The sequence below is a fragment of the Lissotriton helveticus genome, chromosome 6 (genome assembly GCF_964261635.1).
Source record: "Lissotriton helveticus chromosome 6, aLisHel1.1, whole genome shotgun sequence".
Lineage (NCBI taxonomy): Eukaryota > Metazoa > Chordata > Amphibia > Caudata > Salamandridae > Lissotriton > Lissotriton helveticus.
The window spans coordinates 1,598,371,621-1,598,384,317 of NC_136067.1; the positions used below are offsets into that span (position 1 = coordinate 1,598,371,621).

Below are 12,697 nucleotides of genomic sequence, written 5' to 3' on the forward strand. Positions count from 1 at the left end.
TTTTATTAACTTTATTTCTTATTCACATTCAAAGTCCCAAACAAAGTCCATAACCTTTTTCAACAAACCCCTCATCTTTACACTCTACATGGCAAAATTACGAATGAATTTGCAATAATATACAGCCATCCCTAAATTGTGAGTAACTCCTAGTTGTTTTGGGTCGAGGCCAACCCGTTGATCGCAAGCACCAGACTTGTTCTTGAGCTTATGCCTTTGTCTGTAATTTCATGTCCTAAGTATTCTATGTGTGTCCGCATGAATTTGCACTTCTCACATTTTATTATTAAATTCACTGCTTGTAACCCTGTTAGTACTTCCCTTACACTCTCATCATATTCAACCATATTGGAACCACAAACGTCCTCATAAACTTTGATGCCTTCTAGTCCTTTCAATACTTTTTCCATTGCTCTCTTGAAAACAGAGGCTGCTGACACCAACCCAAAAAGCATTCTCTTGTACCTAAACATACCAAAACGGCGTCATAAATGCAGTCATATCCTTGGACTTCTCGTCCAGCTCAATCTGGTGATACGCTGATTGTCAGTCAATTGAGGAGAACGCTTTGGCACCCCTCGACAACGTTAACATGTCTGCTATATTAGGAATGGGATATTTATCAACCACTACCCCTTTATTCAACTCCTTCAGGTCCACACATAATTTCACCTCCTGGGTGCTCTTTTAAGCCACAACTACAGGAACAAGCCAATCCGTTCTTTCCATTTCTTCAATCTCGTCGTCATTTACTAATTACTCCGACTCCACCCTTATGTCTGATCTTACTGCAAATGGCACATTCTGTACTTTGACACATACCGGCTGCACTCCTTCCCTTAATTTGATTGTGTGTGTATATCCCTTCAAACAACCTAACTCTGCTCTAAAAACTGAATAAAATTATTCCATTAAGTCTACAGCAAAGTCCTCATTCTTCACACCTAAGTAACCTAAGCGCTTTCATACATTACACAAAATGTACCTTACCATGCTTAGTTTAAAGGTGTACCTATTGTCGCGTAGGCTGACAGTCTATTCAGGTTGTGCCTGTCGCCGAGTATGGCACACACTGCTAAAGCACTTTAGCAAAAACAATCACTTCAAAGGTGTGCCTATCGTCCTGTGAGGCATTCAAATACTCCTATGCCCCAGAAGCATGATCAGTGCCGATCGACAAGCTTGAAGTGTGGTGTGCTTGTCACCAAATACTTGCTGTAAGAGCTACCGTAAGCAGAGGCGCAGGCTGTGGCACACCTATCACTGTAAACAATGTGAATACAATGAATGACAATGGGGTAGAAAGCAACCCTCCAAAATGGGCGATACAGTGTCTGTTTGTGTGTCTTTCTATGAGAAATCAGGCTTGTTTGCCTTCGAACGATCTCTTGACTCGGACGCGCAGCTCCCTCGACCTTGGTTGACTCAATGCAGTCAGCCCCATCAAGATGCCTTTCACTCTGCACACCTTCCTTGCACTTGACTGCCTCTGTACAAGGCATCTCCATGAGATGCTGCTCACTCTACACGCCGGGACCACAGTGAGGCTTGCTTGCGCTTGGCTCCCTGTAATGCACGCATATTTTATTTACAGATGCCGCTAACTCGCAGCAACTGCTGAAATGCACAGTGGGGAACTTTAGCTGCTCTTACCCGTATGATCAAATATGCATGTTGTTGACCACTTACCACACAAACTGCTTTTTCTTCGAGATGTCCTTCGATTCCTGGAATATTGAGATGACTTATCCTTCTTTGAATCTGGTGCTTCCTTCATCCCTCTATGGTGTCCTGTCATTTTTCCATCTTCTTACTTCTTCCTTGTTGTTTAGCTCGTCACCAGTGTTAAAGAGTAAACTGCTTCTTCCAGTTATGAGGCACAGGATGTAGTTTAAATGGATTTATTGTGATGCAAGTTACAGAAAAATCATCCTAGCCGTCCTCCCCAGTCCTGTTCACAGTTCCAAGTTGAAGCATACCATTCCCATCAGAATTCTCTTATCCTGAAGTTCCAGTGGGATGTGATACATCCCGCTTCATCTCAGCACAGAATCAAGTTATCACAATAAAGTTGCACTGAATGAGACTGAATCGTGCATCTCTCATAGCATTTTGTATCTGCCCTAGTGCCTTCATCCAATCTTTGCCTGTGAGATTAGTGCCGCTGTCCGCTTCATCATGGGTTTTAATTTATCCTCTGGGATTGTTAGACAGAGCCATGTGATTGCCCCTCTTCGGCTGTCTTTTCATAGGATTATGTCTAGTGTGTTGGGAATGGGTGGCCATGCTCATGTTACCCTGGCCCCCCGCCCCCCCTCCCATGTCTTACCTGTGAGTTTCCACATAGTAAAATAGTGTAGGAACTGTCCCGGGTCTAGCTAAAAGGTTGTCTTAGCATCCTCCCAAGGTAGGATTGACACTGAGTTGTATAGATTGTCAGCCTGTAGGCATCCTCCCCTTCCAACTAGACATATTGAGTTCCTGATCTATATTCTGAAGGCATGGATTTCACATATGAGGCAGTTTTGGTTTAAATTTGTTTTGTTCAGTACTGGAGAGGCAACACATTACAGAAGAAGAAACATAATCCCCAATGTTACACCTGAGCCCTAAGAAGATGGGAAACAGGATGGATGCAAGCAGTAGAAAAGACAATCAGCAAGATAAACATCATTAAGCACAAACAACTGACAAGATAAAATGAATGAAAGAGCATTTATAAAGCGCGTGGTTACCCAGGGGCATCCCAGCGCTACGACACCCGGTGTTCAAAGAGACAGTTACTGGAAGAGGAAAGTTTTCACAAGTTTTCTAAACTTAAGATGGTCTGATTCGGAACGTATGTGCAATGGAATAATGTTCCAAAGTCTCGGTCCATTATACGAGAACAGTCGCCCTCCACTTCGCACATGTTTGATTTTAGGCACACACAGTAGGCCTTTATTCTTTGACCTAAGAGTCCTATTGGGTACGTACCAATTGCTCCAAGAACAGATTAAAGGTGAGCCCTTTCCTACAAGCGATTTATGAATAATACAGAGGGCCTTAAATGGACTCTTTGCTGAACAGGCAGCCAATGAAGGGAGGACAAGGCCGGCCGAGCAGACGTACATTTAGCGACAATCATTAGCATACGAGCTGCACAATTCTGTACAATTTGTAGTCTGTTGGTGGTGGCCAAAGGGGCTCCCAGATATAGCGCATTGGCATAATCGAGCCAAGACAATACAATAGCCTGTACCACTAATCGGCTTGCTACAAATGGAAGCATAGGGAGTATCTTCCTGAACCTTCTAAGCAATCCGTAGCAGTGTGCTGCCATTGTGCGGGATTGGACTCCGAAATCTAGCTACCCATCGATCCATACTCCTAGGCTTTTGACTCAGCTTTTAGGAGTCGGGGGGAACCCAAACAATTAGGCCACAGATGGTCAATGCTTAAAGGAGCAGATTTCCCAAAGAGCATAAGCTCGGTCTTAGATCCGTTAAGCTTCAGGAAGGAGCTGCCCATCCATCCCGAAACTTTCTGAAGACAAGTCTCCAGATCAAGGCGGTTAAACTGTTTTAAGGAGACAATCAATTGAGTATCGTCGGCATAAGATACGACCTGCACCCCAAATGGGAGTATTATTTCTGCCAACGAACTCATATAAACATTGAACATCGTGGGGCTCAGGGAAGATCCCTGGGGCACCCCACAAGTCAGAGATATAGCTTTCGAGGAGCAATCTCCTTCAAAAACAGAGTATACCCTTTCCTGAAGGAAAGACTGAAGCCACCTAAGTGCCAGTCCAGTCACTCCAGCATCCCTCAGTCTTTGTATCATGAGGCCATGATTAACAGTATCGAAGGCTGCGCTAAGGTCCAGCAACATAAGGGCCGCGCAGCTTCCGTCGTCAACGATCTTCCTGATTTCCTCTACTGCAATCAACAAAGCTGTTTCTGTTCCTTGTCGGGGTCTAAAACCAGTCTGTGTGGCATGTAACCATTTATTATTTACCAGAAACGTGGATAGGATTGAGTTGGCATATTTTTCCGCGAGTTTAGTGACCCCTGGAAGCAAGGAGATTGGGCGGTAGTTTCCCCAATTCTCAAGATCCAGGTTAGGCTTTTTAAGGAGCGCTTTAACTCTGGCATGTTTCCATTGCAATGGCACAATCCCAGTTTTAAATGAAGAATTTATACAATCCAGTATAACAGGTGACACTAATTCAGTTACTTTTTGAAGAACACTGGGAGGCGCCACATCTGGAGGAGAGCCCGATTTAAGCCCTTTGAGCAGCTCCTCCAAAGTCTGAAGATCCAAAAGGGGAAACTTTCCAAGCTGAGAGCTAGGGAAAACCAAATCAGCTCCACCATTTGACACCGGTCTTTGAGAAACGGAGGCCGGGGGAAAAGAAATATAAATAGATTGTATCTTCTCTGAGAAGAAGTCAGCAATTTGGTTGCATCACCGTTGGACATTCTCTGTAACAAACAGGCATGAGGCCGGAGAGAGAAGACTGTTAGCAATTTTAAATATCTCGCGTGAGGAACTCGCCGCGAGAATCTTTCCCTGATAATACAGGGCTTGTACATTTTTAATTTCCTTTTTATATATTTTGATGGCTTCTCGATATTTAATTCTGCTCGGTAAAGCAAAATCTTTCCTCCATTGTCTCACATTTTTTGCAAGTCTGTTTAAGCTGGCGGAGGTGGGGGGAGTACCAAGGATTAATTTTATCTCCCAATTTTTCTGAAAGTTCAGTTTTAGGGAGTACAGCGTTGAGCGCCAGATTCATCCATTTATTAAAATTATCATTAGCCACAGTCAGGTTCGGATGGCCTATGGGAGCAGTATTAGTTAAATTATTCATCACGGTGTCTAGTGGAAGTTTCAACTACCGCCGAGCAGTTTTCGTGGCTCTGGTCGAACATATATTCGTCTCTGGTAGTAGCAGCGCAAATGGGAGTATAAAATGATCTGACCATATAATAGGATCAGCATCTCCTACCAAGAGGTGACTAATGTTGGAAAATATTGGATCCAACAGATGACCTTTGGAATGAGTAGCGCAATTCACTTTCAATAGGAGTTGAAACGTAGCCAGTTCATCCACCAATCCTTGAGTGGAGACTAGAGACTCATCTTCCAAATGCAAATTAAAATCTCCCAGGATTGTAAAATTAGGGGAGGAGCTTGCTAAATTAGCTGCCACCTCCGGCAGGTCTTTCTTAAACCGGCCAAGAGGGCCAGGAGGGCGATATATCAAAATGCCCAAGAAGGTGAACGAAGAGGTTAGATCAATTACAAAGGAGAGGCTTTCACAATCACAAACAGAATTCTCATTAATTCTACAGGCAAAATCGGTCTTGAAGATTATAGCCAAGCCTCCTCCCCTACCTGACTTACGATCCAACCTATGGATGGCATAATTTGATGGGAGCGATTGAACAGCATCGTAATCGGTATCACTACTCAACCATGTTTCTGTTAAAAACAAAACATCCAGATTCTTTTCTTCGAGAAGCAAATGGATTTCGGTTGAGTGGTTAGGGAGCGAGCAACAATTAAGCAGGCTCATCCTGATTTCTCTGCCAATATTGGAGGGGGAGGTGGTAGGGAGGGACTTTTGGAAATGAAATCTACAGTTATAACACTACGAATTATTGTCCGGCACCAGGGCATGTGCGCATTTTAACGATACCTTGTTCCTCACAGCATGAAGCTGCCAAGTAATCTTTCCCCACTCAGATCCAACATAGATTCCTACCCCTGACCCCATCCTGGCGTGGACGGGCGCAGATGGGCTTGCCTTTGGCGCACCAGCGGCGCGCCCGCTGCGTGCGGTCGCGTCATCGGCCGATTTATAGAGGCCTGAATGACGTGAACCAGCGTGAGCCACTCGACTTCTAACTTGAGCCCCCAGTTCAATTTCCCGGAGCTTTGACCTGACTCAGATTTCGGCGCAATGAGCAGGTATTTAAAAGACAGAGTCTCAACTTAATTTACATTCGGCATTTAAAAATATAACACATTAGGTGCAGAAGAGGTAGCTGTCACACAAATCACCAAAGGCATCATGATGATTAGAAAGTAGAGAGCACAAAAGTACCTTGGTCAAGTAGCAGGGCCTTATCCCCTGCATCTGGATCACCATGCTCATTTAATGCATGAATAATTACACTTTATCAATTTTTTATTCCTCAGAGTTCGCTGGGTACTACAAGGAGATTCGAGATCCCAATCCAAGGTGTTCTCTTTTTTTAATAGAGTGAAGCTCCTGCCATCTTCTCTGAGCTGTGTGAATTAGATTGAGAACAATTAGGATTTTACTGCCTCTGAAGGTTAGGTCTTCTACTTTAGCAGCAGGGCAGATCACCATATCAACAATAACTGTACCAGTGCCAGGAACACACTTGCCAGGGCCTCTTGCAGGTATGCGACTTGTCTTGCAGTCTTGCAGAACACCAGAAGGGCAGCTGGGTTTTCATAGAGCACGCCAATCTTCAAAAAGAACAACAGGGGAACTTCATGATCATCTCCCTCTCATTTGGGAAGGGATCCTCAATACTTGTGTATGAGATTCTCAAACTGGATTTTCCAAATTCTTCAGAGTTTCAGCCTCACCCCTAGTTGTGCAATAACTGCCATGGTACATTCCTTAAAAACACTATTACCTTGCCACCCAACTGCAATGGATAGCCCGCTGGCTCGCAGACCGGGGTCGAGAGGACACAGCAACTGTGATGCCACCCTACTCGCTGGAGCAAATAACTAGACTCTTTCACCCCACTGCCAATGCCATGCCTTCTATTAGCGGTAGCATACAAATGCTACAGCAGGGCCTTATATCTCACCAAAACTATTGTTCCATATGTGCCTGCAATACCACTGGAGGGATCCCCTAGCGGGGACGGGGTGCTCCCAGCTCTTACACTTGCAGAATGGCGGGAGGCTGATATACAAACCCTCAGGAATCTATATCGAGATGGCACGCTCATACCATGTGAGTCCTTGGTGGCAGAGGAGGGGTTTCCACCTGGGCAGTTTCTAGCACACCGCTCCCTAGTACCAAAACTGACCGCCAAATGGGGAGATAGGACCCTGGAGCCCAGTCAACACCTAACCATACAGTATCTGCACGTTATGGGGAGAGGCAGGCACCTTGTTCGCTGGTTTGCGGCGTCGCTCCGAACATATACAGCAATAAGCCTAGACCCACTCCGCCGCAAATGGGAACTGGATCTGGGGCGGCAACTAGCAGATAAGGAATGGGAGAGGATACTTAAAAGCCCGGTGCGTATACCCAGAAACATGAGATTCCGCCAAATATAGATATTCATCGTCCATAGGGCATATCTCACACCTGAGCTGATCAACAGGTATTTCCACCGTAACGATGCAACGTGCCCCAGGTGTAGTGAGCAAGGGACAGGGATGTTACATATGTTATGGAGTTACCCTAGGTTAGGCACATATTGGCACACAATCAACAGGCTGTTACAGGTCTGCACTGGCTGCATCATACCCCTTGAATGGCCTGTGCACCTACTGCACCACTTCAGGAGGACTCCAGCTGAAAAGGTGATGTCCCGGTTCCTAGATTTGGGACTAGTGGTTGTGAAGCGTCTCTTAACAAAGCGGTGGAAAGCACAAGACCCGCCGCACGTGCGGGCGTGGCGCTGTTCTCTTTTGGCATGGGCTAAGGCGGAGGGAATCGCCATCCTGAGGGAAGTAACATTGGGGCTGTGGCAAGAACCCATAGCAGCTCATTGGGAAAGAATGGTTTGTGCACTGCAGCAGACGGAGGGGGAGGGATCAGGGGTGCGCCCCGAGAGAACGGATAGTGAACACACAAGAGGGGATACGCCTTCCACCAACACATTGCTGTGATATTCCAGAAAGGTTCCACCCATTGGTTGATACCCAGCACAAAAGTAGTCGACGCTAATACACAGACATAATTATTAAGTAGAGGGTGAACACGGAGGGTGGTGTGTGGGGAGGGAGTGAAGGCATTAAATGTACATACATCGGTCAATGCTGCTTTTGTTATGGTTTTCTTTGTTCTTCCATATGCCATCTGTTTAAAAGCCCAAGGTCTACGAATTGTAAAGGACCTTACTCAATGTCATGATGTTAACACACTGCTACTGAGCTGTAACCTCTGCAATTTGTAATATGACTTACGCACCAAAGTTAACTTCGCTCCTGCGTGAGCGCTGCTCTCAATATTTAAGGTATACTCAGTATGCATGCAGACGCAAAAGATAATATACACCCCGATGTTGATGAATGATCTCATGCACAACTGTACGTCTACATATAAGTTGCCTGCCTTAACTATGAAAATTAAAATCAATAAAAACCGATTTGAACAAAAAAAAGGTACACTCCTTAACCCGTTGGCTGCTTCGAACGTTCTGCGCCAGTGCTGAACGTTCGAAGAAACGGGTGGGGCCGCGTCGGCCAACGGACGTGTGCTGCACTACTGAGGTAGTGCTCGCGACGACCGTTGGCCGACGGCAGCAGCCAACGGGTTAAAGACCTCATCCAGCCTCATATCTTCCTTATGTTTTCGTCCTCCGACCTGGCTATCTTGGAGCCATTTCTACTAGAAGTTCTCCATGGTGGAAATCATGCAGTCAATATTACCCCTTTTTGGTACTCAAATATCAAGGGAGTAATTAACAAAGTTTCACTCTGTGTTATATTCCAAATACAAGGATCATCCTTCACTGGAGGGACCTCAGAACATTGGCTGGTGCCATGCTGCCTGAGATGGAAAAATTCCTCCTTATCTTTGAGCTCTATAATATTATAATCCGTTGGCAGTATGTTGACTGACGAGGTCCCCATCATCTCAGTAAATTATCCTGTGGAGCTCTGCAGAAAGTGCTGCCATTAGGAATCAGTGCAGAGTCTCTCATCTAATCATGGTCATGAATCAGAGGTGGGTCTATAGAGGGACTACCAGGCATTTCCATACCCAGGCCTTGTTCTGGTTTCCTTCAACTAATGCTTCTCACTGCCACACCATGGGCCTCCAGGAGCAAATCATTTAGCTTTAGGATGCTTTGGTTCAGGCCTTCAAGCCTCCCTCTTAGTGACAGATGTGCGGACCCACCACTCTTCTGCTTCTGCTGAAGCCTCAGGAGTGCTGCTCTGCTGGATTCAGCATTCTGGGAAACATCTTAGATTTCCTTCACCGGGCCTTCAAGAGACTGGTTTTGTGGTGCATGGGAATGAGATTATCCTATGAAACTGCCCTTAGTATGTTGCTCACAGGTCCCTGCAACTGAAATGTTGCCCTCCAAGTCTTCTTAAGACCCCTTAAACTGTATAGAGTCACGAAAAGGGACCAGCACCGAAACACAGAAGAGAAGATCCTCTCGTAGCTTGGCTCAATACTCCCTCCCTGGATGAATAGAACCTTAAAATGAATAAATAGACCCTGCATTTTCACATTTATGGACACATCAGGATTGTTCATGCTTTACATGTGGGCTGGAAAGGATGACTTTAAGTTATCCTTCTTTTGATTGCACAAGGGCACAAACAAAGGACGCACTGCTCTGGGGGGTCTAGGGATATGCTGGTGTGGATGCTGGAACCACTTTTAAACAACAGTCACATTACCTTTTATCCCTATTTCCAGGATACATTTGTTCCCTATGAGCTCTGTGGTTTATTGACAAATGAAGCACGTTTGTTCATATAACTTTGCATACTCTAAAGGGAGAACTTCCCATTGCTGCTTACCTTTTTCTTGAGTCCATATATCTCCGCTGCATAATAATGCTCTTCCATGACGAGGCCCAGCTGGAAATGGAGATTAGGGTCTTTTGGCTTTACTTTAATAGCTGAGGCATACGCAATAGCTGCCTGATGCAAAGCATCTAGAGGGGATGATCCTTCTTCATAAAAAAGCGCATCACCTACAATTATAGAAGATACGTGTTACTTAAAGCTCTCCTTCACTATGCTAAACTTTGGCTGCCTGAACTTTTTTAAGTTACTGGAACAGCTGCTAAAGGTCTTTTCGAAGGTTGAAGAACAGAATATACTGTGAAAACTGTGGTTGGTTGAATGAAGTGAGCACAATTCAAGGCATGTTTACATATGATTTGTGACAGGCTGCTGTCATTCAAAGTGCCAAAGCTATAGTGTAATTATGTTACCAATGGTTGTTTTTCACTAGAAATAAATGAAACATTTTGTTTTTATCTGGAAACTATCAGCATTTGGCAAAGTTTGCAAAGGAAGCACTTCACACAACAGAAAACAATAATTACACCATAATGTAATACACCAGCACCAAAAAACTAAAAGAATTGCACAGTACAAAAGAATAACAACAGAAAACAGCATAATATAACAACGTAATTACTAAAGAGTAGCTTTACAATATAACAGAGCAATCAAACACAAACATACCAGAGCAACCAAAACAATCACACATGGAACACATTAACAAAGGAAAAATACAACACAAATATCCAGCACAAACTAACACAATGAAACAAAACAGAAACAATGCAAAACAAAAAACAACAAATCAACACAGTATAATGATAACACAAAACAAAAAATATATTAAAAAGACAAAATATAGAAAAACAGCGACAACAAAGCACAAAACAGCAGCACAATAATAAAACTCTATTACAATGCAGCTATGGGACAACAGAACGACACAATAAAAAATCACAATGTAATAATACAGCAAGACAGCACCTCAAACATTAACATGTCAAAGCAAGGCACAACGAAAACACAATCCTAAAACAACAATATATATTGATATCAACCAGCAACATACACACCAACAAAAATATTTAACAAAACACCTGTTGGTGTTGTTTGGTTTGGTGTATATTATTGTACTCGGTTGGAATGCTACTGTGCTGCCTTTATGCAAGTGATTTGTTGTATTGTGAGGTAGTTAGTTTGTTTATGTATTTTCATGTTGGTGTTATATGTGTGCAGCAAAGATGTGTTTGTGTGTTTTATTTCATTCTTCTGTTGTGGTGTTACTCTATTGCAATTTATTGGTGTGTTGAATATCTGTTGTGGTTTGCTTTTGTTCTACTGGTGTGTTCTTGAAATGCAATTTAGTTTTCAGCTGATGCTGTTTTGGTATTCGTTTGCCCACCATCCCTTCTCAGCAAGAAGCAGAGCTCCGTAGATGGAACACTTATGACATCACAGGCCCCGCACTGTCTGTCACGAGGCCCAAGTGACGCTGAGCCTGCAAAAGGACAATCTGTCACAACCTGAGAGAGGAAAATAGAGAACATATTGAGAGTAGTATGCCATGGAACACAGGGCCGTCTTCAGGTATACAGCTGTAAAAGTTTTTAGTGACCTCATCAAGACATTGTGATTTGTCAATGCCTTGACCTGCTCTCTCTCCAGTCTGGAATCACATGGCATCACCCACAAAATGGTGATGTAATAATGACGTGTGAAAGAGTCTTCATTGTGACATACCCAGAGTATAAAAGGCTGGTAACCAGGGAGCTGCAGCATTGGACAGCAGGACACTAGTTGAGAGGACCACTGCCTGGAGCTGGAGCTTGGGGCCGAGGCCAGAAGCCACATGGGCTGAACAGACCCCCACAAAAGAGGACGTCAGGCGGTGGGGGCAACGGGACAAAGGTGAGTGATTAAACAAAATGAAAATGCACCTGAAAATCAATTGAAAACTGATCTGAAAACCAAACCGGCAACTGACTTGCCCATCATGCTAAAATATATACCCTACCTACCACTGCGAACTGAAGTGGGGGTGGCTGCAGTACCCCCAGAAATAATTATACTGGAGTTCAGAAGGTGAATGAGCAATAGCATGTTGTCTTTATCCTGCTACATGTTCTGTGCGTTCAAAAACAAAGTTCACATTTCAGGCATGTTTTCTAACAAATTGCTACTTATTTGTTTCTCATGGAGACTGGGGTTTACTTTTCATTCCCTGAATACAAAGTGAGAGAATTTTGTAAAGTGAACTATGTGACGATCTTGCTATAGTGCAGGGAGTGTGAAAGGGAAGGTTGCAGGATGTCACTTTATTTCTGAAACAACTACATATAAATGCCTGCAAACGACTATTCAACTGTTTAAAAATATATCAGCAGTTAAGCACACGACTGTTCAACTATTTAAAAATATATTAGCAGTTAAGCACAAATGGAGCCCTGTTTTGTAATTGTGAAGTGTGATGAAAACAAACCTTTTTAAAGGGAACAAAACAAATCAAGACTCTTTACTTAGTGACATGCAAATGATATTTTATTCGCTTAAATCAGTTTTCCACACATTGTCATTTGTGGCCAATGTAGTTGTACCAGCAAATTTAATGGTAATTTCAATGAAAAACGACACTCCTTTCTCCCCATCTATAAATATGTGAAATATTTTATAGAGCGAGACATCAAACATGGAACATTTAGACCATGTCTAATCATTCAGTATTACGAAATGTGTGTTGTCAGGTGCTAATCAAAGTGTGTGCGCGTGTGCGTTACAGACCGACTAGCTCCTTCCCTACACACAATTATGTCAAATAAGTATCCTAACCCCCCCCCCCCCCCCAAAAAAAATAATGATAATAATTGTAAGGCATTAAACAATATTGCAAGGCTGTCATGTGTGCAGTCCACCGCAGAAACACTAGTTTCATGATACAGGTGTACACATTGGTTAGAGCAAACAC

General features: G+C 43.7%; 1 protein-coding gene across 4 annotated transcripts in view; it reads right to left on the bottom strand.

Moving 5' to 3' along the window:
• The window catches only part of LOC144761836 (uncharacterized), a 538,733-nt gene that overhangs the window by 220,298 nt on the left and 305,738 nt on the right, over positions 1-12,697 (bottom strand). For all 4 annotated transcript variants that reach the window (XM_078647062.1, XM_078647060.1, XM_078647063.1 and 1 more), the window contains one exon: positions 9,745-9,920. In XM_078647062.1, the coding sequence (XP_078503188.1) occupies positions 9,745-9,920 (176 nt within the window). The remainder of the gene's footprint in view (positions 1-9,744; positions 9,921-12,697) is intronic.